The sequence below is a fragment of the Sarcophilus harrisii genome, chromosome 5 (genome assembly GCF_902635505.1).
Source record: "Sarcophilus harrisii chromosome 5, mSarHar1.11, whole genome shotgun sequence".
Taxonomy (NCBI): Eukaryota; Metazoa; Chordata; class Mammalia; order Dasyuromorphia; family Dasyuridae; genus Sarcophilus; species Sarcophilus harrisii.
The window spans coordinates 100,467,725-100,490,702 of record NC_045430.1 but is presented as its reverse complement, the minus strand read 5'-3'; the positions used below and the strand labels follow the sequence as shown (position 1 = coordinate 100,490,702).

Below are 22,978 nucleotides of genomic sequence, written 5' to 3'. Positions count from 1 at the left end.
ATACAGAATTAGTGGTTTTAACTGTAAATGTGAATGGGGTGAACTCTCCCATAAAGCATAAGAAGATAGAAGACTAGATTAAAAGCCAGAATCCTACAATATGTTGTTTACAAGAAACACATTTAAAGCAGAGCAATACGTACAGAGTAAAGGTAAAAGGTTGGAGCAGAATCTATTATGCTTCAGGTGAAGTAAAAAAAAAAAAAAAAAAAAAGAACTGAAGGGTAGAGGGAATGGATAGGAGGAAGGACAAGGTTAGAAGATATAAGATATAGGAAATGGAATAATACAAGGTTATATTTAGCTTCAGCCATTAATTATGAGTTCATGATTGCACAAGAGAAAAATATCATATAAACATTCTTCCCTTTCAGTGGATATAAGAATTATACTTATTAAATCATTAGATAAATATTCTTTGGACAAATATTAAAGTAGGAATTTAGAATTTATATTATAAATATATATCATGTACATATCTGTATATATATTTTGTAAAAATTCATGTCATCCATTTCAAAGTTAATTCAATTAATTGTATAGTTTTTTCTTCCACCTTAATATAACAATAATCCTTGTTATAAACAAGTACACACAAAGTAGCTCAAATATATGAAGATTATCACTTTTAAGTCTAAAAACTAGATGTTATTAATGATAATCTTCATATAATACACTTAATAAATATATTTTTAAATGATGGTATGTTAGATAACTAACATCTAAATTGAATGTTATGATTTTTGGAAAGATGGGGGAAATTCAGGAATGTTGGTAGGCAGCAGGGAAGGAGCTAGTAGGTGGCTATTTAAAAATATAGACTCTGTGAAGAGTGGAAGTGTTATGGGCCAGAACTTGAAACAAGGTGTTAACTCACTGGAATTGATAGAAACAATGCTTATGTACTTAAGTTTACACCTTTGAAAGTTCACACATTAGTTTACACGTTAGAGTTCACAAGTTTGGGAGATTCACAAGTTACACCTCCCACAATCCCACTCTTGGAGGAGGAGTCAACCTTTGAGTTCACACCTCTAAAAGAACATAAAAGGATAAGTCTCAGTCAGGAGGAGAACTGAAGATTCAGAGGGAGCTGGAGGCTGAAGCTGGAAGAGACAAAGGATAAGCTGCAAGAGTTCTTGGAACCAAGGAGGGAGATAGGCCTCTAAGAAAACTAACCAGGCTATTTTGGAAGAGACAATAAAGGACTGTGCTTTAACAGCTGGCTGCATTTGAGGTGATTATTACTTTGGACTGAAATTAAGGCTGCCTCCAGAAGCCCCCAAAGAAATCTGCTCCCAGAGAACCATCATATTGGAGAAAAGAAGAACACTACATTTTGGTGCCCAACGTGGGTTTGGCTCTCTCTGTTAAAGAGCTAAAGTAGAATTTCAGTTGAAAAGGGACAGATGTTTAGAAAACAGCCTTCTGTTTCTCTTCAAGGAAAATGTTTAGAGAACATTGTCAAGATTATGAAAAGCCTTTTTCATATTTTCATATTTCATAATTTGACTATAATTTTGGAGCTGATCACTGAACTTTTAGAAACTGTAAAGTACACATCTCCTTGGTTTTCTGTGGGAAAAGAATTGGATATAGACAAGTCGAAATTAGTAGGAGAGCAACTAGGTGAATACTACAATTCTAATTCAAACTCAATTTCCAAAAATAGACTTTATACACATAATTTAATGCAACTGGCTTTAGGAAATTATATAAGTGTTAGAATAAGGAAAAAGAAGAAAGAGCAGGAAGGGGAGGTGCCAACTAAACTAGGTGAAAAGGAGGAAGACTCAGATAAGAATTCACAATAGGGAAAATCAGATCATTCCCCATCTCATGACCCTCCCCCCTCAATTAATCCTTCATGGGTGGAGGAAGAAGGAGGAGGAGGAGAGGCAGTAATGCAATCAGAACCACCTATTAAGCAGCCTATGACAAGGTTAGAAAAAGCACTGGTTAAGGCAAAAAATGAAGGACAGGATGTATCTGATTTTATAAATGCATACCCTGTGATTGAAGAGAGTGACTCTTCAGGTCAAAAAAGGAGAAGATACACTCCTTTTGATTTGGGAAAAATTAAGAATTTGAAAAAGGGTTGCACTCTTTATGGGGCTACATCATTTTATGTTAAGATGTTACTAGATAGTTTGTCTTATGAAATATTAACCCCAAGTGATTGAAAATCCATAGCTAGGACATGTTTAGAACATGAACAAAACTTGTTGCGGCTTTCAGAGTATCATGAATTATGTAGGATTCAAGCTCAACGAAATAGGCAAACAGGAGTTAAAGTACAAATCCCTTTTGACCAACTAGCAGGTGAAGGTCAGTATGGAGAGAATTCAGAACAGATTTATTATCCCATAACAGTGTATGAACAAATTTCTAAGGCTGCAATAAAAGCTTGGGGTTCCCTCCCCAGACAGAAAGATGGAAGTAAAGCCTTCACAAAAATAGAGCAAGGTCCCAATGAACCCTTTGCAAATTTTGTGGGATGTTTGCAAACAGCTTTAACAAGAACCATTGGAGAAAATGCAGCTACAGAAATAATGACCAGACATCTGGCTAAGGAAAATGCTAATGAGGTTTGCAAAAGAATTATATGGGGACTACACAAAGATATTCCTTTAGAGGAGATCATCAGACACTCTGCCACAGTGGGTACAAATGCTTATTATACCCAAATTATGATGAACATGAGAAGACAGGGTCCCCATTGGCAAGGGACTTCTAAAGAAAATCATCGATGTTTTCAGTGTGGAAAAGTTGGACATTTGAGAGCTCATTGTAGATATGGAGATAAAGTGAGAAGACAGAGTGAGATAAAACCCAAAACCTCATGTCCAAAATGCAACCGAGGCTTCCATTGGGCCCCAGAATGTAGATTGACCCAGAGAAACGAGAGGCAGAGCCCAGCTCCAAGATATCATATAAAAGACAGATGGGGCATGATGGCAGCTGAGGTTACACCCAGACAGTCTTTAAAAGGTCAGGACTCTGATATGATTAATCAACCAAAAAGAATTCAGAAAGCAGAAAGAGATTACAATTGGGGAGAATACAGGCTTTTTAATCCAACAGGGCAGTGTCCAGTGCAAACAGCCCCAATGCAATTGCCAAATGATGAAGAGAAATCCTAAAAGTGGTAAATAGAAGGGAATTAGATAAGTTAACTGCCTGGGAGAGAGGGTTTGCTTGTGTTCCTACAGACAGAGAAGGAAACAGATGGAGAAGGTAACAGCTGGGTGGCAACAAGTACCTGGAGAGAGACAGAAAAGAAGAAAAACCTAGAAACAAAGGCTTTGTCCATCAGAGAGAAGCCAAAAAAGAGAAAAACCTCAAACAAAGGAGAAGATTTAAGAAACATCTGACATTGAAGGGGCATGGCTGACAATGAGACTGTTAAAAGAACTTTAAAATCTTCACGAATCATTGGATTCCCTAACACAAGATGAGACTGTTTCAAGGACTTGAAAACCAGCAGGAATCATTGGATTCCTTGAGATGAAAAATTGTTGATGAGACTATTGCAGTACTTCAAAGCTTGCAGAAATTATTGGATTCCTGGCACATGAACTAATGGACAATAGATTTTTTTTTTGACTATTTCTAGGACTTATGGACATGTATAAATTCTCATGATGAATCATCATGATTCATTTGATATTTGTTACATCACTACTAGCTTGTGTTATATTGCTATGTGCTTATGTAATTTATGTAATTATGTGAAATATCTTCCATATTGATGGATTTATGTATACCTGTTTCAAGTGAGCCCCTTCAGAAACTCACTAATCTGATTTGATTTCCCATTTCCTTTGGTGTTTTCAAATCCCTTCCTGAGATGTCAGGGAGGGTGTGACCACCTTCTTTTTATGGTGTTTTCACTTCTTTTTTGAGCAGTCAGGGAAGGTGTGATCACTTTTTTGGGGGTTCTAACCTCCTTGAGAAGTCAGGGAGGTCATGACCACCTTATGTTCTAAATCAAAAAAAAGCAGGAGATGTTATGGGCCAAAACTTGAAACAAGGTGTTAACTCCCTGGAATTGATAGAAACAATGCTTATGTACTTAAGTTTACACCTTTAAGAGTTCACACATTAGCTCACACGTTAGAGTTCACAAGTTTGGGAGATTCACAAGTTACACCTCCCACAATCCCACTCTTGGAGGAGTCAACCTTTGAGTTCACACCTCTAAAAGAGCATAAAAGGATAAGTCTCAGTCAGGAGGAGAACTGAAGATTCAGAGGGAGCTGGAGGCTGAAGCTGGAAGAGACAAAGGACAAGCTGCAAGAGCTCTTGGAACCAAGGAGGGAGATAGGCCTCTAAGAAAACTAACCAGGCTATTTTGGAAGAGACAATAAAGGACTGTACTTTAACAGCTGGATGCATTTGAAGTGATTGTTACTTTGAACTGAAACTAAGACTGCCTCCAGAAACTCCCCAAGAAATCTGCTCCCAGAGAACCATCATATTTGAGAAAAGAAGAATACTACATGGAAGAGCAAATTTATGAGGAAGGAATATAATTTTTGCCTTGCTATAGTGAAGATCAATTTGAAATTAGATAACATACATTTATAATGAATCCAGTGAATTTCCTTTCCTAAATTTTTTAAACATGCACTGATTAAAAACTGATATTATCACTAATTTTCTTCACTAAAGTGAGCTACTTTGTGTGCATTTGTTTGTAATAAGGATTAATATGTGACAATTTGGTACCTAAGGCAGAATGGTATAGGAGACAGAATACTTTGTTCAGAATTAGGAAGCTTTGAATTCAAATGTTATCTCTGAAACTTATTTGATACAGAAACATGAATAAGCCATTTGCTGTCTCAATTTTCTTCTCTGTGAAAAAGAGAAATTAATAATTCTATTACTTATCAAACAATATTGTTGTGAAGCTAAAAAGAAGAAATGTATGTACTTTGGAAACTTTATAAAGTATTTATAGAAATGTCAACTTAAAAAGAATTTATCAAGTCAAAAAACCTATTGCAGTGTGAAAAAGAATTGACTAAATATTTTATCTAAAATAAGAAATCCATGCATTCATTCTCTTTTTTATCATACATTGTCATGTTTTTCTCACTACATCTCATATTAATATAGTTAGAAAAATCTAATCATTGAAATATTTCTTTGAAGTCAAAATCAGAATTAACATGTAGCTTGTTATCATTTTTAAAGTAGCAAAACATAACAATTCCCTCTCTCTACCAGATAAGTCTAAGCAAAGTAAAATGGCATTTTTAAACCCTTTCCAAACTGTTGATTTGGATAAAAAGATAAAGATTAGATGTTTCAAGGAAATTGTGATTCAGTGATTCAATCATGACCATGTCTGTTCTTGACCTTATAGACTAAAGCACTAAGCTTATTTTCTACTACCTCTTAAAGTTTATCCAAGCTTCTGTTCATTGTTTCCACAATACTTTATATCCAGTTATCATCTGCTGCCACCCCCCTTTTCCTTTTGCTTTCAGTCTTTCCCAACATCATATAGTCTTTTCTAGTGAATCCTATCTTCTCATTATGTGGCCAAACTTCAGCTTCTGTTGACCTTCCATTGAATTATCTGAATTAACCATTGGCTGATTTGATCTTCTTGCTGTTCAAGGGACTCTCAAAAGTCTTCTGCAGCACAATTCAAAAGCATAAATTCTGTGACATTCAGTTTTCCTTATAGTTCAACTCTTACAGCCTACATCACTACTGGAAAAATGATAACTTTGACTATGGTTTGTTGGCAAGTTCTTTTTAGTATGGTGTCCAGATCTGTTGGAATCTTTACTAAAGTGTTAAGACATTTCTTTACAAAGTGTTAAAGACATTGGAGTTAATTTAATATTAGAGTTACTTTGGGCTAGAACTTGAAACAAGATACTAAGTGGAACTGATTGAACAATGCTTGTGTTCACACCCTTAGAGAGTTCAAATATCTAAGTACTCAATGGAGTTCACACGAGAATTCAGGGCTGGCTTAGTCCGAATTCACACCTCTCTCAGGACCAGAGAGTACTCTGGGAGATAACCCAGAATCCCTCTCCCTCCAGAAGGAGGAGTTAACCTTTGGGAGATCACATAAATGAAGGAAGCTCTTGGAGCTAGGGGAATTTCTCCGGAACATCAGCAGGGCTCTGAGAAAGAACACTCTGGAAGAAAAGACTACTCGCCACAGACTGGAGATTGAGAAGCCATGAGTCGGAGCTGACTGGAGACTGAAGAAAGCAGAGGCAAGAGCCAAGGACAAAACTACAAGATCTCTTGGAGCCAGGCAGTGAGATAGGCCTCAACTAAGCGGGCTAATTTTGTAAGGAGAAATAAACGTTTGCAATTTTTACCAGCTGGATTTCGAAGTAATTATTTATTTCAACTAAGACTAAGGTTGGCCCCCAAGAAAACCACCAACACAGATCTACCATAACTTTCCTTCCAATAAGCAAGTTTTTAATTTTTAAAAATTATCTGCAATGATCTTTGAGCCTAAGAATATAAAATCTTACACTGTTTCCATTTCTTCTCTATTTCATAGGAAGTATTGAGACTAGTAGTTAGGGTATTCGTTTTGTTTTGACATTAAACCTCAAGCCAGCTTTTACTGTCTTCTTTCACCCTCATCTTATTTCCTCTTCATCATCAGAATGGTATCATCTGCATAGCTAAAAGTGCTGATATTTCTCCTGGCAACCTTAATTCTTGCTTTTGTTTCATCCAGCCTGATATTTTACCTGATGTACTCTGCATATAAGTCAAATAAATAAGATGACACTATGCAGCCCTATTGAACTCCTTTTTGAATTGTAAACCCATCAGTTATTCCATGTTCAGTTCTAACTGCTACTTTTTGGCCTACATACAGATTTCTTAGGAGACAAATATGGTGATTTGATACTTCCATCTCTTTGAGGACTTGCCACATTTTGTCATTATTCACATAAAGTCTTCGTATAATAAATGAAGCAGAAGTAAATTTTTATTTCTGGAATTCCCTTGCTTTCTCTATAGTCCAACGAATGTTGGCAATTTGAGCTCTCGTTTCTTTGCTCATTTACAAGTCTGCTCTTTTGGTAATTTTACTTCAGAATCTAAAGAAGCAAAACCATAAGCATGACCTTGCTGACATGTGATGAATGCAATTATTTGGAAATGTGAACATTACTTGACATTATCCTTCTTTAGAATTGGGACCTAAACTAATCTTCTCCATACCGTGGCCACTTTTGTGTTTTCTAAATTTGCTGGCATATTGAGTGCAGTACTTTATGAGAGATCTCCCTAAGCTTTGACTTTATTCTCCAGGTTGTACATCAATAATCACACCACTGTGATTATCATTAGTGATGTTAAAAGTTTTCTTGTATAGCTCTTGTATAGACATCCAATATATTGAGGTTTAATCTTTCCATCTCCTATTTGATATCCAGGTTATCTTGGATAACTTTTATATTCCAGGTTTCTAGGCAAATATTATCTTTTCAGCAATATCAGACTTTTCTTTGATCATCACATACATTTGAAATTGCTTTCTTTCTGCTTTGTCCCAGCCACTTCATTAATACTAGCATAACCTGTAATTGTATTTCATTCCTTCCCAGTGAGAAGGATGACATCTTCCAATGTCATTATTTTCATCATTTTAGTGTTCTCTAGGGAATTTTCTTAGCAAAGTTATTGGAATGGTTTGCCATTTCCTTCTCTCAGTAGATAAAAATTCTGCATTATACCCAAAATAGATTTATCTTGGGTAACTAAGCATAGCTCAGAGTTTCATTGAGCTACACAAGCCCCTCTGTTATGACAGCATGGTAAATACTATTTTGAAATATTGCCAGAGTATGAAGATCCTGGGTTCTAAGGAAATTAAGCATCATAATGTAGTTGATGGAAGCCAATACAATACTGTGTGATTTCACTAAGAATAAAAACATAAATTTTGTGACTTTAAGAAATTAATTTCTAATATCAACCTCACCTGTTTTAGAATCTTTCCAGTCATCAGAAAGAATAGTTTTGGTCTGAATAGAATATTTAGATATTGGACTATGATTATCTGAGCCACGGCTCCATGTGAGTGCAACAGAAGTATCTCTAATGTCTTCTATTCTCACACCCCCTGGTGGACCTGGCGGGCCTGAAAAAAAAAAATCAATTAAGAAATCAGTTAGAAACACATGTTATTCCCATATACAAACTAATTAGAAAAAAAATAAATTATTAGTTGATAGCCAGCAAATTAGTTTAACTACATTTGTTTGTAGTTATGTGTGTCCTAGAATTTAACAGGATCTTGACATATGTGTCAGAGAACCTTTGAGGAAAAATGATAAGACTGGATAATATTCAACTCAGTGAAACACTTTTCATAATCAAACAAAAAACAGTGGCTTTTTGTTAAAAAATTTTTTTCTTTTATATATAATAATGCGCTTTTAAAGACTATAATTTCATTGATAAAGAAAATTCTAAAATGAGGTAATTCCATCTACCAATACAGGTTGGCAACTTTTATTCAACTTGGCATCTTAAAAGAGTTGCCCAGATTATCGAAAGATGAAGCCACTTGCTCAGGGTCACACAGCTTTAAGGACAGCTCTTTACTATGACATACTGTCTCTCAGGCTACAATATATTTATAATGCAGTATTTTAATATGGAATAGTCTTTTCATCAATAAGTCAATAAGCATCTATTACTATGTGCAAGATACTGTACTGAATACTGGAGGACATAAGTACAAAAATGAAACTGTCTTTGTCCTCAAGGAACTTACATTCTATTAAGGGAAACTATATGGTTAGACAGCTGGGTGTTGCTCTGAATAGAATAATGGACATAGATTCAGAAAGAAGTGAGTCTAAATCTGACATCAGGTACTTATCAACTATGTGATCCAGGGTAAGGCAAACAGGTTGACTTTGCCTCAATTTAACCATTTGTAAAATGAGGACAATACCAGATCTTTCAGGGTGGTTATGAAGATAAAATAAGCAAAAGAAACATTTTGAGAGACTGTGCAGTATAAATGGGTAATATTGAAAAGAGATCTTGACAGTACATTAATCTGGATCAGACAATAGAAGATGTTACCAATTCTTTCAGTTACCATTACTTTCATGAATACACAGTGCTGAAATGCAAACTGGATGGAATTATGACTATTTTTTTCTCACATTGAATGCATACAATTTGAATTACTGTTTTCTTATGCCTAGAAATCCTGATATATAGAGAGAATTAAGTAGTAGAGTTACCTTATCAGCTTGATAAGCTTGGTTGAAAAGTATTTTTTTATGGTTGATGCCCTGAAAGGACTAATGACATCTGATAAGTATCAATGACTACTTACCACAACTGATTCCAACATTAACTGCTTAATTTTGAGAAACTCCTTCGAAGTTTTTTGGAAGATTGATTTCATTGGTTGTAGGAGTCACCCTTTTTGTGGTCTTTAAAAGGGAGTCTGGTTTCTGGTTTTATTCTTTTAAGACTTTCTTCTGGAAAGATCCTGACAGTCCAGAAGAAGCCATCTCTAGTTGGAGCCATTAATAACTTTGAAAATGATGTGTCCTATTGTCTTATAACTCAACTTTGCTTCTATTGGTAATGGCAGACTACCTAAGATGCTTCCTAACTCTCTATTTTTCCAATTACATCATTTCAGTTGGATTATCTCAGATAACAAGTCTAACCTACAGGGTCAAAAGCAACTCAAAATAAGTTTTACAGGAGCTGTTGAAACCAAAAGACTCATTTAAAATATTAATTAGTGTGGCAGCTAGGTGGTGCAGTGGATAGAGCACCAGCCCTGAAGTCAGGAGGATCTGAGTTCAAATCTGATCTCAGACACTTAACACCTCCTAGTTGTGTGACCCTGGGCAAGTCATTTAACCCTAAATACCTCAGCAAAAATAAATAAAATATTAATTAGTGTCCAAGACTGATTCCACAATTCATATATGGAAACTGTGGAATAGGCAAACTGTGAATTTGGCAAAAACATATTCTCCCCAGTAATCCTTATCTAGGTCCAAGCTATGCAATTATATAAATAGAAAACCCTCAGGCTATATTTTGTTCTTCTCCTTACTAGCAACAGAAAGAGTCTAACTGATTCTATATTGAAGGAGGATCACCATCTTAAGCATTTATTGTCAACAAAGGATATTCTGGTAAGACTAACCACTAGGAAACATATTTTCCCACAAGAGCAAACCTGATCTTTATTATCTCCTTTGAGTTTCTCTCTTTTCACATTTCTTCCATTTTTCTGTTTTGTAATGCTACTGATTCGTGATCTATCCCTTAAGGAGCTGAAACTGCTACCACTGGAAGCATTCTTCCTTGCTGCACTAATAAATTTCTTTTCCTTTTAATTTTGGTGCTCATTTTATTTTATTTGTAGACTTGATAGAGGTTAAAGCTTTCAACGAATCTAAGCCAGCAAATTCCCACTACCAAATCAATCTCAAGACATTATAAATTCTGCAGAAGAGCTCTGGATGCTCTTGCTTCTAATGCTGCAATATCTATTTTACTTGGTTTCCCCAGTTTTGGAGGCTAATGTGAATGTCCAATTTTGGGGCTCTCTGCTCTTCAAATTTTGACAACTTGTTTACTTCCAATATTCTTCTGTAAGGTATTACCCTTTTCATATATGAACAGTTTGATTGGAGCAGCAAATAGAACATTTCTGTGTAGAAACTGATGGGGAGTGAACTCTGAAACTGGGTCCCCTTTAATCTGTAAAAGAATGGAGATTTGGAGTCTCAGGCCCTCCTCTGTGAAAGCATATCTTCCCAGACAAGTTAAGTGGCTTCATTCAATTAGAGATCTTGGTCAAATCACCCTCCATTGATCTTTTGAGGGTGATCCCAATCCCCTTCAGGAAATTCCCAAGACTCTGGAGAAAAGCCTTCAAAATGATATTATTCAGTTGGAGATCTGGGCCTGATATTTCTATTGAGTGTCTTGGAACTCCAAGATAAGTACTCTCTTTTCAACTGGAAATCTAGGCTGGGAGCACTGACAACATTGAAGGAATCTCATTCAATGTATGCCCTAGCCCCAGACTGCCAATAAAAGACAACTCTGAACCCCAAATCTTTGCAGACGTCCAAAGCAGGATTATGTCTTGCCAAGGAAACTCTCTTCTTGGCACAGCTGCCTGCCAGGACTCTTGCCTGCTCTGAAGATATCCTCTTCTCAGTGATAACCTTTATTATTTCTCTGACAGGATCCTTGCCACTGAGGAGTCTGTCTTCCTAGCAAAACTGGATTATCAGTGCTAATAAAAATCCCTTTTGCCATTCAGACTTTTCCGGTTCTCAAATTCTTTCATACTGGACCTGTGTGACCAAAGGGGATTCCCCACCTCAATTCTCACACCTCTCCACACCAATAATCGCATCAAAACTATGTAGACAATGCCTTTCACATAAAATAGGGGAGAGATACAGGCTCTTCTGAGGACTGGATAGGGACCTGTTTATTGAAGTATTAAAATGAATGTACTGCTTTAAGGCAGAGCAATGACTGCAAAGCATTCTAGTCCCTTAGTTCATTTGCAGTTGACAATTTAGAGATGTCCATGTGATATGAGGACAGAATGAAGGAGCTGCATATGTCTAGTCTAAAAAAGACTTGGAGGAGTAGGAGCAGGGAAGAAAAAGAGGACAGGGTAGTTATATTTAAGAGGATTTAATTGCCTTAGAAGGCAAAACCAAGAGCAATGGAGTAGCCAGTCAAGTCTTGTTTATTCTACATCTATGATTATTTCATACCAAGAATATTGCAATAATCTGTTTTTTTTCCCCTTCCCCAATCTCTCTTTAATCCAATCTACCTTTCAAATCAAAACATAGGTCTGATATCATTCAGTCAATTCCAGAGGCTCATTGTTATCTCCAGGATTAAGTATAAAATTCTCTGACTTTTAAAGCCCTTCATAATTGTTCTCTTTCTAACTTTCAGGTCTTCTATCTATGTATATGTTTTGAAAATAAAAAAGTTTCAAAAAATAAAAATAGAATAGAATACCCCAAGAGGTAATGTCTTACCGCTACCTGAAACTTTTCAGGCAACAGCTAGAAGACTATTTTGGGGGGTGGGAAGGTGGGGAGGATCATAATAATCAACTTATATTTGACCAAAGAAATCTAATCAAATTAAGGAGTTTCCCAATCAATTGAAATTATAAAGTATAAACTTATTTGTTTTCTAAGCAAATTAAGGAGTTTGTTCAATCTGATGAAATTTTAAAGGACAGCCACATTGCTATGCTTCACCTATAAAAAGTCCTTATGAACCAGATGCTTTTTCCAACAATTTAATCAAGGCCCAACAATGTCTCAAAATTCCATATAGTGTAACTTAATGGTCAATTTCCTCAAGTATTTCAGATGAACAGCCCTGAAAGTTTGGCCCCAAGTGTCAATTTTTCTTTAATTAATCTATCTGCTCTCCCAAATTATCTTTTAATTGGTAAATCCAGTAATCTTTTTTTTATTTGTTGAATTTATAGTACATTAGTTTTGTTTAATGTAATAACAAATTAGATCTTTCCAGTATCTTTCGCATTCATTGATTCTATTAAATAAAATTCTATTAAATAAAAAATTAAATAAACATTTTGATATTGATATATGGGAGAAAGAAAATAAAGACAGTTATCTTGAGATGTAGCACATTTGAGGAAACATCTTAATTTCTATAATTATAAAAAATATAAACAAATATGATAGATAACACACTAAACAATTATTTTTTCCTAATGCTTTAAATATATTGTTACAATTCTCCTTTTACCTTATAAATAGGAAAAAGCAAGTCTCTATGTTGTGATTTGCTAAATGTAATTTTAAAAGCTGTTTTCTTTAGTGGTCTTTGACTTGATTAAACTATACTTTAAGCAAAGAAATAAACAGAAACTAATATCCTCTAAGCAGTAGGAGATTACTAAATATTTTTTATCAACCATCTGTTAGAAAAGAGACAAAATTAGTTATTTGTTTTGCCAAAGAACATATTCTTAGTTTTCATCTTTGTGAACCTTTCTACAGCATTTGACACAATTAAGTGGTTCCACAGACTTAAAGGCATTTTTTCCTTTCCAAAATTTTCCTGATATTATTATGGTTTCCTTCCTACCTATCTTGGATTTCTTTACAAGATCCTCATCCAGGTCTTGCCTAGTATATAATAAGAACTTACTAATGCTTATCTAACCTAATTTGCCTTGTGTATATGAATGTACCTTAGGAATTGGTTGGAGACATTTCCTTTTCTTTAAATTCTTTCTTGAGATGGTGATCTCATCAACTTCTGTATGCAGATGACACTGAATCTAAATATCTGCTGCTATTTTCAGTTGTTTATCTCCTTAGTATCTCAAACTTAACTCATCTTTTCTCTGCCTAATGCCAGTTCTTTTCCAATTTCCTTGAGGATACCATTGTTTTAATCAACTAGATTTGCTTCATTTTCATTCACTTCACAATGTGCATTGTGTCAGTAATTAAGTCAGTGAATTCTTCCATCTCAATATCTTTCTCATATGTTTCCCTTGTTAATTCACACCACAATTATCATAAAGCAGACTTTCATCACCTTCCATTTAGAATATTTTGTAATAACCTCCCTAAGTTCAACTTCTCTCCTTTCCAATTTTTCTGTTTTAAGCTGTTCAAACTGATATTTCTAAAGTAAGAATTGACCATGTCACTTCCTCTCCTCTCCAAGAAGCTTCATTGCCTTCTCCTTGGCTCTTCATATATGGCAAAAACTCTTATTTGCCATTATAAAAACCCTATGCCAATATTGTTCCAGTCCATCCTCCTTCCAGACTATAATGTAACAATGATGTCCAATAAGAAGGCATGGGCTCCTATGGGGCCCTCAACAGATATGTGATCAACTGATGGGAGAATGGGTTTCATCCCAACCTCCTCCTATGATAGCAATTGTGAGGCTAATCTGTAATTCAACCATGCTTTTTTACTTCTTAACACTTTTCTACTTTGCCTCCTATGTCAGCTATGTAAATTCCCAACCCCCTCCTTTTTGAACTAAGAGCGAACCCCTCAGGACATTAATATTCAGGCATTGACAGCCAAAATCCTTCTCCCTCCTCCACCACCTCTCAGTTACTTCTTTGCTATGGCATAGTAAGAGGGCACTTTTTCCTCTATAAGAACACTATAAGAGTAAAAGTATGGGGTGAGACAGTGAATATTATCAGATAAGCAGGAATGGATAATGGGATATCTATCTATTTGTCATTTTATATCTATTATCTTTTTTCCTACCTATAAACCTAAAAAAGAAAATTCAACTGGAAGAACTAGAAAACATTATTCTAGAGAAGAGAAGACTTAGAGGACATATAATATTTATTTTCCAATGTTTAAAGGGAGGTGGTGTATATAAGAGGGATTTGATCAGTTAATAATTGTTCACAATTGTGTACATTTTACCAATAAATTCTTTGTTTTTTTAATTTGCATAGATTTCTGTATATGTTTTGTATTTGTGACTTTTTTCATACACAAGAATTGTTCATTCAAAAACTTGAATTTTTATAATCAAAATAGTTCATTTTATTTTTTATGATCCTTCCTCTCTCTTAGTTAATCGTGAACTCTTCTTCTAGTCTTAGATCTGAAAGACTTCTTCTTTTTTATGAAATTATCTTTTATATCTAAGTCATACATCCATTCCATATTTATCTTTATATATGTTACGAGGGAGCAGTTTATACTTAGTTTTTACATCCAGCTTACTAGTTTCCCCAGCAGTTTTTACAAAGTAAAAATTTTAAAATCATTTATACCTTAATATGGTATTTGTTAAATACCATATTAAGGTATAAATGATTTTTTAAAGTTACTGATAGGAAAATGGAATTAAGGAAATTTGGAGACCATTGCTCTCTCCAAATCAGCCTTTTTCCTGTTTCTGATACTTGATGTTCAATCTTCTCTCTTTTGTGTCTCTGCATAGGCAATCTTCTATGCTTGGACTGTTCCCCCTCTTCATTCTCTTCAGTGCTCTGCTCAAGTGCCATTTCCTTTAAGAAGTTTTTTGTGATTTCCCTAGAATTATAGTTTTAGAACAGAAAAACAGCTCAGAGTCAAATCCTTTCTTGTAGATAAGAAAACTGAGGCCACAAATGTCAAGTGAAGTAGAACTGAACCATGTTTTCTTCTTCCAAAGTCACTATTCTTTTCCCTTCATGTTGTTTCCTGTGTTGTTTGCCTCTCCACAAAACTCAGCATTTATTTTACATATATAATTATTTATTAATATACTATATTTACTGATCTGTGAATATGTTGCATCCTCTGAAAAGAATAAAAGACCTTTGAGGGCAAAAGCTGTCTCACTTGTAATCACAATGTTTAGCACTGTGAAGTACATAATACATGCTTAATATATTGACGGATATATTGATGGAAGGTGGGAAATATAGAATTCCCCAATAGGACCATTTTGAGGCATCTTCAACAAAACCCTAGTTGACTCTAATATTCATCCAAATCTTGAAAATCACCAATTAACAGCATAGTTACTCCACTGTGTAATTTAACACAAATTGGCTTATGTAGTACATCTTTATTCTTTTCTATTGTGCCACAATTTCCCTAAATTGTCCTGCCTCAGTTTCTCTAATTGTTCTGCCTCAGTTTCCCTAAATTGTTCCACCTCAGTTCCTAGAATTGTTCTGCTTCAATTCTCCTGGTTGCACACACACCCCTCCCCAGATCCTGGTTATTAAGACTGCTATAACTTAGGGCTGGCTATTCTAAGGTTATAAATTGTACATGTGTAAACTCAAGATAAGGGAGTGTTCAGACTTTCTGGCTTCTAAGTCCTCCCGGTTTATCTGAATTTATGGTCCTCACTCCCCACCCTGCCAGAACCAGATTGATGGTCCATTCCCATTCTCAGTGCTCTGACTCCGCCCATGGTAGCTTAGATCACGTGTATATATATTTCATGGGAACCTCACACTGGCTGCTGGATTCTTTTGAGACAAAAGTCTGATTCAGCCATGAGACCAAAAAATGGATTCCTTTGATCCCAGAAAATCGGTCCCTCTCAGAAATCCAAATAAAATACTAAAAACTCTCTAATTTCTATCTTGCCTCAGTTTCTCCAGCATTACATTTGGAGGCCCCAGCAAGATATCAGAAATGAGATACCTTAGGCCTCAGGGTGGCTGAGATCTGGGTTCTTTGTTAGGTAAAGGCTAGCTCTAGGTTTGATCCAGAGTTCTCAGGAAGAGAGCAGTTTTTTAGCCACAGCAAAGCCTGACAGTGGACACCTTCATTTTGGCCACAGGAGAGTAAGTCTGAATGTCTTTCAACACAATTTGGTCTGTCTGTCTGTCTGTTTGCTAGCAATTGGGCCCCAGAAAGAATAAAACGCCAGTGGGCCTTAATTTCTGGGCAACATTAGCAAGGCACTGTGTGATGTTATCTATTTTAGGTGTCTTTTAAGACACATCTGGTCTGAATGTCTTTGGACAACAAATGTGAATGTCTCCTAAGATACATATCTGGTTCTGTGTGCCAGTGGCAAAATTCTGGGTGTTCTAGAGTGTAAATCTGGGTATTCTGATACCATCTGGGTCTGGTTCTGTGTGCCAGTGACATAACTCTGGTTCTGAGTATCTTCTGGCACAATTCTGGTTATCTTTGGACATTCTCTGTGAAGGCAGAGCTTGGAAGCCTATTTTAAAAGGCTCTGTTTATTTCTGGGAGGCCCTCAGCAGCTATTCCTGAGGTTTCTGGAAAGTCCCTAGTGTATATATGTGTTAAATGTTTTATTGAATGTTGTGATTGTGCAATCTATGTTTATGTGATTAATGTTCTGTGTTCGTGTGACTCGTTTGTTTCGTTTGTTAAAAAGTTAAAGTTTTTTGTTAAAGTTTTAAGAACAATGATTAAAAATTGGTGATTTCAATGTTGCAACTGTGCTCAGTATAAAAAAAAATTGCTTGTGGTTCTAACTTCTTATCCTCTTACACTAATTTGTAAATGAAAAGAACAGGACTTTTAAAATTCTGGCAGAAAAGTGTTCCCCTGAAAATCCTGCTAGAGCAGACAGAGGAAAGGGCAATAAAAAAAAATTTTATCTGACTGAAGCTCTGCCTGGAGAGATAAGACAGATGCTAATTACTGTGAGAAGAAAACTCAAGCAGAAAAAAAAAAAAGAAAAAAAACTTTAAAATTATATTCGGTTTGGTTCAGTTTATGTTACCTTCTGAAACAAATTGGGTAATTTGTTAACATTATAAGTTATGCTTTAAAATTTTATCAGCTCTTTTGAACATGTGTATGAGTTTTATGGAGTTATTTAACTATTCACTGTATTATGAATCTTAAAAGTTTTGAAGGGAAAAGAAAGGAGAATGAAGGTGATTTAAGAAGGAGCAATTAAAGGTTTGAATGATTTCAGGAAAGAAAAATTAGGTGGGGGAAGGAGAAACAGGAGATCTTTTGTCCTTAAAGGTAAAGATTCAACTCATCTTCCCTTCCCCCACTGCTTTCTGCTACTTTAGCAATGGAGCACCTAATTAGAAGGGTTGTTGTTTTGGGAATTTGTTTAAAATATGTAGCTAAAGGAAAGGGAAGAGTTAAGTAGGAAAAGAAAGAGGAAAGTTTTTAGTAGAAGAATGGAGAAAAATTGAGTGGAGAGTGGAAGGGAATCTTTTGTCTTCAGGAATGCTGTTTAGTTCAGCTTCCCTTCTCCCCCCTCGATGCCCGAGGCTGCCTCTTTGGAGGTGGAGTGGGGAAGGATATTCTGTATAAGTTTTAATTGATTGCATTAATGCCCATTATTTAAAGGGCCTTTGAAAATAATAGTTTTTTTTTCCCTTTGTCCTTTTGAAAATGTTTCTGTTATGGACAATATGCAATTCGTAATTTTTCTATGTATTGGATATTTTAAAGCAAAATGATTTGTATAATGTTCAATTTATACAACTATCTACTTGGGTATGTAAGATAATTGTGTGAACTTACTGGGACAAATTTCTTACTGTTATCAATATAAGGCCATGGTAAATACCTGTTTGGGATTAATCTGAAACTTTGGTTAATAGGATTTATTACTGGAGGTAAAATATCTTGGGCTTGTAGCTAATACTAATTGGGAGTTTTAAAGCTCCACCCTCTGACAGTTAGTGGGACAATTAACTGGAGTAAAACTGAATTAAGGCTATTTTATTCTGTATGTGCTGAAGCATCAGTTTTGACTGCTTATATTATGTTATAGTCATGTCCCTGCATTTTTTTTTCCTCCTGTGACTGATCAGAACAATAATCAATAAGAACTATTAATGCAATTCAATTATGTTATACCTTGCTGTTTCCATTCTGATTATGTGTAATCATTATATATTAAATGTTTAGGCAAATGAGTATTTAGCCTGGTCATCTATCTGTTACTGGATATTTGTGTCTGGATATTCAGGGTTTTTTTTTAAGTTTCTAAATAATGAGAGGGCAATTAGCACAATTGTCTGTGAACCCTAACTGCTGTTTTTATTGGGACTATGACTGACAACTGTTTGCCTGTCCTGTGAAGCAAACTCACCTCTTCACATAGGAAGCTGCTGACTCTCCACATTTTGTAGCAGTCTGTTTTAACCTTTATTTGTTAGATTTGTTTTTTGTTCTAGATTTTGGACAAATTACCGCTATACTGAACTGCTTCTGGGACTTGAATCAGTGCACCACTGTCAGAACACCACACCCACCCCCTTCATGGACTCAAAGCTTCTGCCCCTTTTCTGCACAAAGCAGTTTTTGAATGAGAGACTGTCCCTGCTTCTCGTGTACTTTGGACTGATATGGGGGACTTGGGAATGATTGATGAATGACTGTTAATAATCCTGACTGAGTAACTGTTGCTGTTAAGGATGTTATAATATGTTTATAATATCTATGTTCACTTCGGAATATGTAATTGTTTGAGGGATTTTTTCAGAAACTGCTGTACTACTCTGTTATGTATAAGAATTTTAATTCACTCTTGGGATTTATATGTGGGATGGTTATTTGACAATTTATTTACTTTTTTTTGGATGATTTTTTTCCATGAGAAAAAAAGGGGAGGAAGAGATAGGGAATTAGGGAAACTGGTGATTTTTCTCAAAATACCTGAGTGGGAACCTCTAATTTCTATTCACTTTGCCGTAAGCAATCCTATCCCATCCCTTATCAAACCAATTCATATTAAATTGGAAGTCCTTTAAGCAGTCCTTTCTCGTTTTTACTATGCTTAACCTTTGAAACCCCTTATTCTGTTGAAATTGTCCTGGCAGACTCAGTTTTTTGGGACTACTTTCCTACCTGTTTTTAGGAAATCTCCAAGATACAGACATCTGTCTTGTGACTGGCAATCTCTCTGATCTGTTTCTCCAGTCCTGTAACCCCAGTTCCTTAATTAACATTTCAGCATTTTCAAAGGACATTGCAATTTGGTATCAGGCCTCTAAAAGTTCAGGGTTTGCCTGCCTTGATGGTCTAATTGTGCATTCTCTGATAACTCTGCTCAGAAATCTGTATCTGTTCTGTATCCGAGTAGCAACCCTATCTGTTCTTCTGAGCAGGGACAGGTGGAACTACTCCAGACCTCATTCTTCCCCCCTCTTAGGGCTTCTGACAGACATGGGGTGCCCCTCTGAGGATGGGCAGCATGATTGTCTTGACCTCTGCTACTCCCTCTATAAGCAGAGGCTGAATTATCACACAAATGATTGTAGACCACCTAACTCAGAGTGAACTGTCCATCTCAGACTGGATTCTCTGGCTGAGATAGTGTTCCAGAACTGCAGAGGACCTGACATGTTTGCAACAGGGAGCCTTTGTACTGCTGTTAATTCTGGGGTAATCAGGGAGAAACCTGTCCTTAACATAAGTCCTTGCATTTTTCTAGTTTTATTTTGGTTCACATAGGGTTGGTCAAAATTGTGGTGCTAAAACCTTCCAGGTATCTAGAGGAAGGTAATTCAATGATGAATATTCAGAAGAGAGAGTGTGGAATGTTGTGCCACATTTTCCCTAAATTTTCCTGCCTCCGTTTCCCTAATTGTCTTGTCTCAGTTTCCCTAAATTGTTCTGCCTCAGTTTCCCTAAATTTTTCTACCTCAGTTCCTTGAATTGCTCTGCCTCAATCCCCCTGGTTGCAACCCCTCCCCCTCCTGATCATTAGGACTGATATAACTTAGGGCTAGCTACTCTTTAAGGTTATAAATTGTAAATGTCTAAACTCAAAATAAGGGGGACTTCAGTCTTTCTGGCTCCTAAGTCTTGGTTTATCTGAATTTATGGTCCTCACTCCCCACCCTGCCAGAACCAGATTGATAGTCCATTCCTGTTCACAGTGTTCTGACTCCTTCCATACCTCTGTCTACTTTGGTAGCTTAGAGCCACAGAAATCCAAATAAAATATTAAAAACTCTCTAATTTCTATCTTGCCTCAATTTCTCTGGCATTACACTATAAATTTTACAAGAATAACCATTCATTTTTAAAGTGCTGTTTATACCTAAATGAAAAAAATTCTAAATTGATTTTGAAGTCAGGAAAGGTGATTTTAGAAATCATCTGTTTCAATTCCATTATTTTACATTAAAAAAAAAACAAAACCTAAAACTTTGGAATGTTCTAATTTACTCAAATTCACAACCAGTTAAAGACAAAGCTAAAACAATCATTTAGGTACCTAAACTCTTAATGCATCACAAATACTGTATGAACAAGTATGTTATTTGCAAAAAGTAGCCTTAGGTACAAAACCTAGGCTAAAAACAGAAGAAAATATTTTCACCCACATATGGGCTTAAAATTTTCAAATGGGCTTTAAAATGTCCCCAGATTAATAATCTAATTTCTCTATTGTCAGAATACTATTTGGGTGGGTCATTTCAGTTATTTCCAATAGAGTTTTCTTATCAAAGATTTTGGAGCATTTTGCCATTTCCTTCTCCAGTTCATTTGGAGATAAGCAAATAGAGTTATGTGTCTTGCCCAGACTCTCACAAACTAGTGTTCAAGTCAAACTTGAACTCAGTTCCTCCTGATTCTAGAGCCAAAACATTATCCACTTTACCAGATATCTGTACTAGAGTATCCTAGGTTTAATATTATTCATATATTATATGCTTATAAACTTGCTTTTAAAAAGAAATTAAATATATATGAAAGATACATTAATCAGAGAACCTAAGAAAACTAAGAAAAACTCAGGAATGTATGAGTTAAAAGAACTTCTAAGAATTTCAGGATCAAATTCCAACATGAAATATGACCTTTTTAGTATTCAACAAAGCTTAAAGCCCTAAAAGGCAAAGATTAAAGAAATGTAATAGTGAGTTTCTTCCAGATTTACAAAAATAAGCTTCACTGGATTTGAAAAGGCCATCTGAGATAATTAATTTGTCCCTCCTGGGCACAGACTTTCTCCATTCCTTCCCACATCCATACTTCTGTGTCTCATTTGCATATACCAAGCAGGAATTTAGGAAATATACTTAGTTGTTACCATAAGTTAAGGGGAAGTCTCACACTAACAGAAAGGATTTTTGAAAAGGGATAACTTTCCTCCTTCTTCTCTGAGAGGGGAGAAATCTAGATCCAAGGTCCTGAAGGAGGTCCTAAAAGAAGGTCCTGAACCACTCCTTAGTTTTGCCCTTTGCTTGCAATTTTACCCTTTCTAAGAAACAGCACAACAGTATTCCACAAAAAAAAAAAAAAAAAAAAAAAAAAAAAAAACAGTAGTACTCAGTTGAGTATGAGGCTAGAGGTGGTGGAGACTATAGTTGTCCAGAGAATCCAGTGGATTGACTCTTTCAGTAAAAAACCTTTCATACCCTGTGAGGAACCGCAATCTGTCTAGTTTATCCAAGCAATGAACGTGACTTCTCCAGTAGGGATGCCATGTAGTGAATTTTGAGAATATTCTCTAGAGAGAGGAAGAGCTACAATTCCAGAGTTGTGAGTCATTTTGTTTTCTAAACATCTTCCTTACTACCATTGTTGTTTAAATGTGTGTCTCTTCTCCCCAAGCTAGACTTGGTGGGGAGTGTTCAGAATTTGTTTTGGGAGGTATGCTTTGTAACTACTTTTCATGATATGGCCTTTTGAGTAAAAGCTTTTCTAAAAGCTATTAATGAGAATATAGGTGGAAGAATCACTGAGTTATAGTACTAGAAGTAGAAATCCATAAGAAAGTTCTAGAGACTCAACCTCACAATGTGAGTACACATTGAAAGAGTGAAATTAACTTTTGTGAATTGAGAGAAGTATCATCATTTTAAAAGATACTTAGGAAGAGGCAGAGGAAAAGAAATATAGTACAAATTGTGAACAGTTTAATTGTTGTTAGTTATTTGGACTTGTATGAATAGAGAAAAAAATGTAAAATTTATTATCCAGAGAAGCAAATTTTTAACCTATTTCCTTTCTATTAGATAATAAGAGTGTTAAGTTATGAAAATCTTACAACCTCTGGAACTTATATATAAACTACATGGGACAGGGGGAAAGAATAACTGATAAAAGTTAGATAAGCCTGCATTTAGTCTTCACTAAAGAATGAGGAAAATAACAAGAAACATATATTTTGGTATTAATCCTTTTACTGCTAGAGATTTTGGAATCCTGCCAGGTTATTGTGGATAGATGTGGATTAAGAGATTAATAAGAAAAAATCTCTTTCATATCACTGAATTTGTCATAGTTGGGTTTACAAAGAACTATAGACTAATTCAATCATTCCAGCAATTAAACTGTTTTCCCAAATTTGTACTGTATCTCTTCTCCTCTCTGTCTCCCCAAGAATCTTTAAAAATGATCCTTCTCCTAGTCCCACATCAACTAATAACAAAGAAAACTTTCAACATATTTTACAGAAGCAAAGAACCTTTCTTTTCCCCTATACATACGTATACAAACTT

At 35.5% G+C, this 22,978-nt stretch overlaps 1 protein-coding gene across 3 annotated transcripts in view; it reads right to left on the bottom strand.

The window, feature by feature from the left end:
- CNTN1 (contactin 1) overlaps positions 1-22,978 on the bottom strand; it is a 249,196-nt gene that overhangs the window by 47,210 nt on the left and 179,008 nt on the right. For all 3 annotated transcript variants that reach the window (XM_031938160.1, XM_031938162.1, XM_031938161.1), the window contains exon 15: positions 7,988-8,146. In XM_031938160.1, the coding sequence (XP_031794020.1) occupies positions 7,988-8,146 (159 nt within the window). The remainder of the gene's footprint in view (positions 1-7,987; positions 8,147-22,978) is intronic.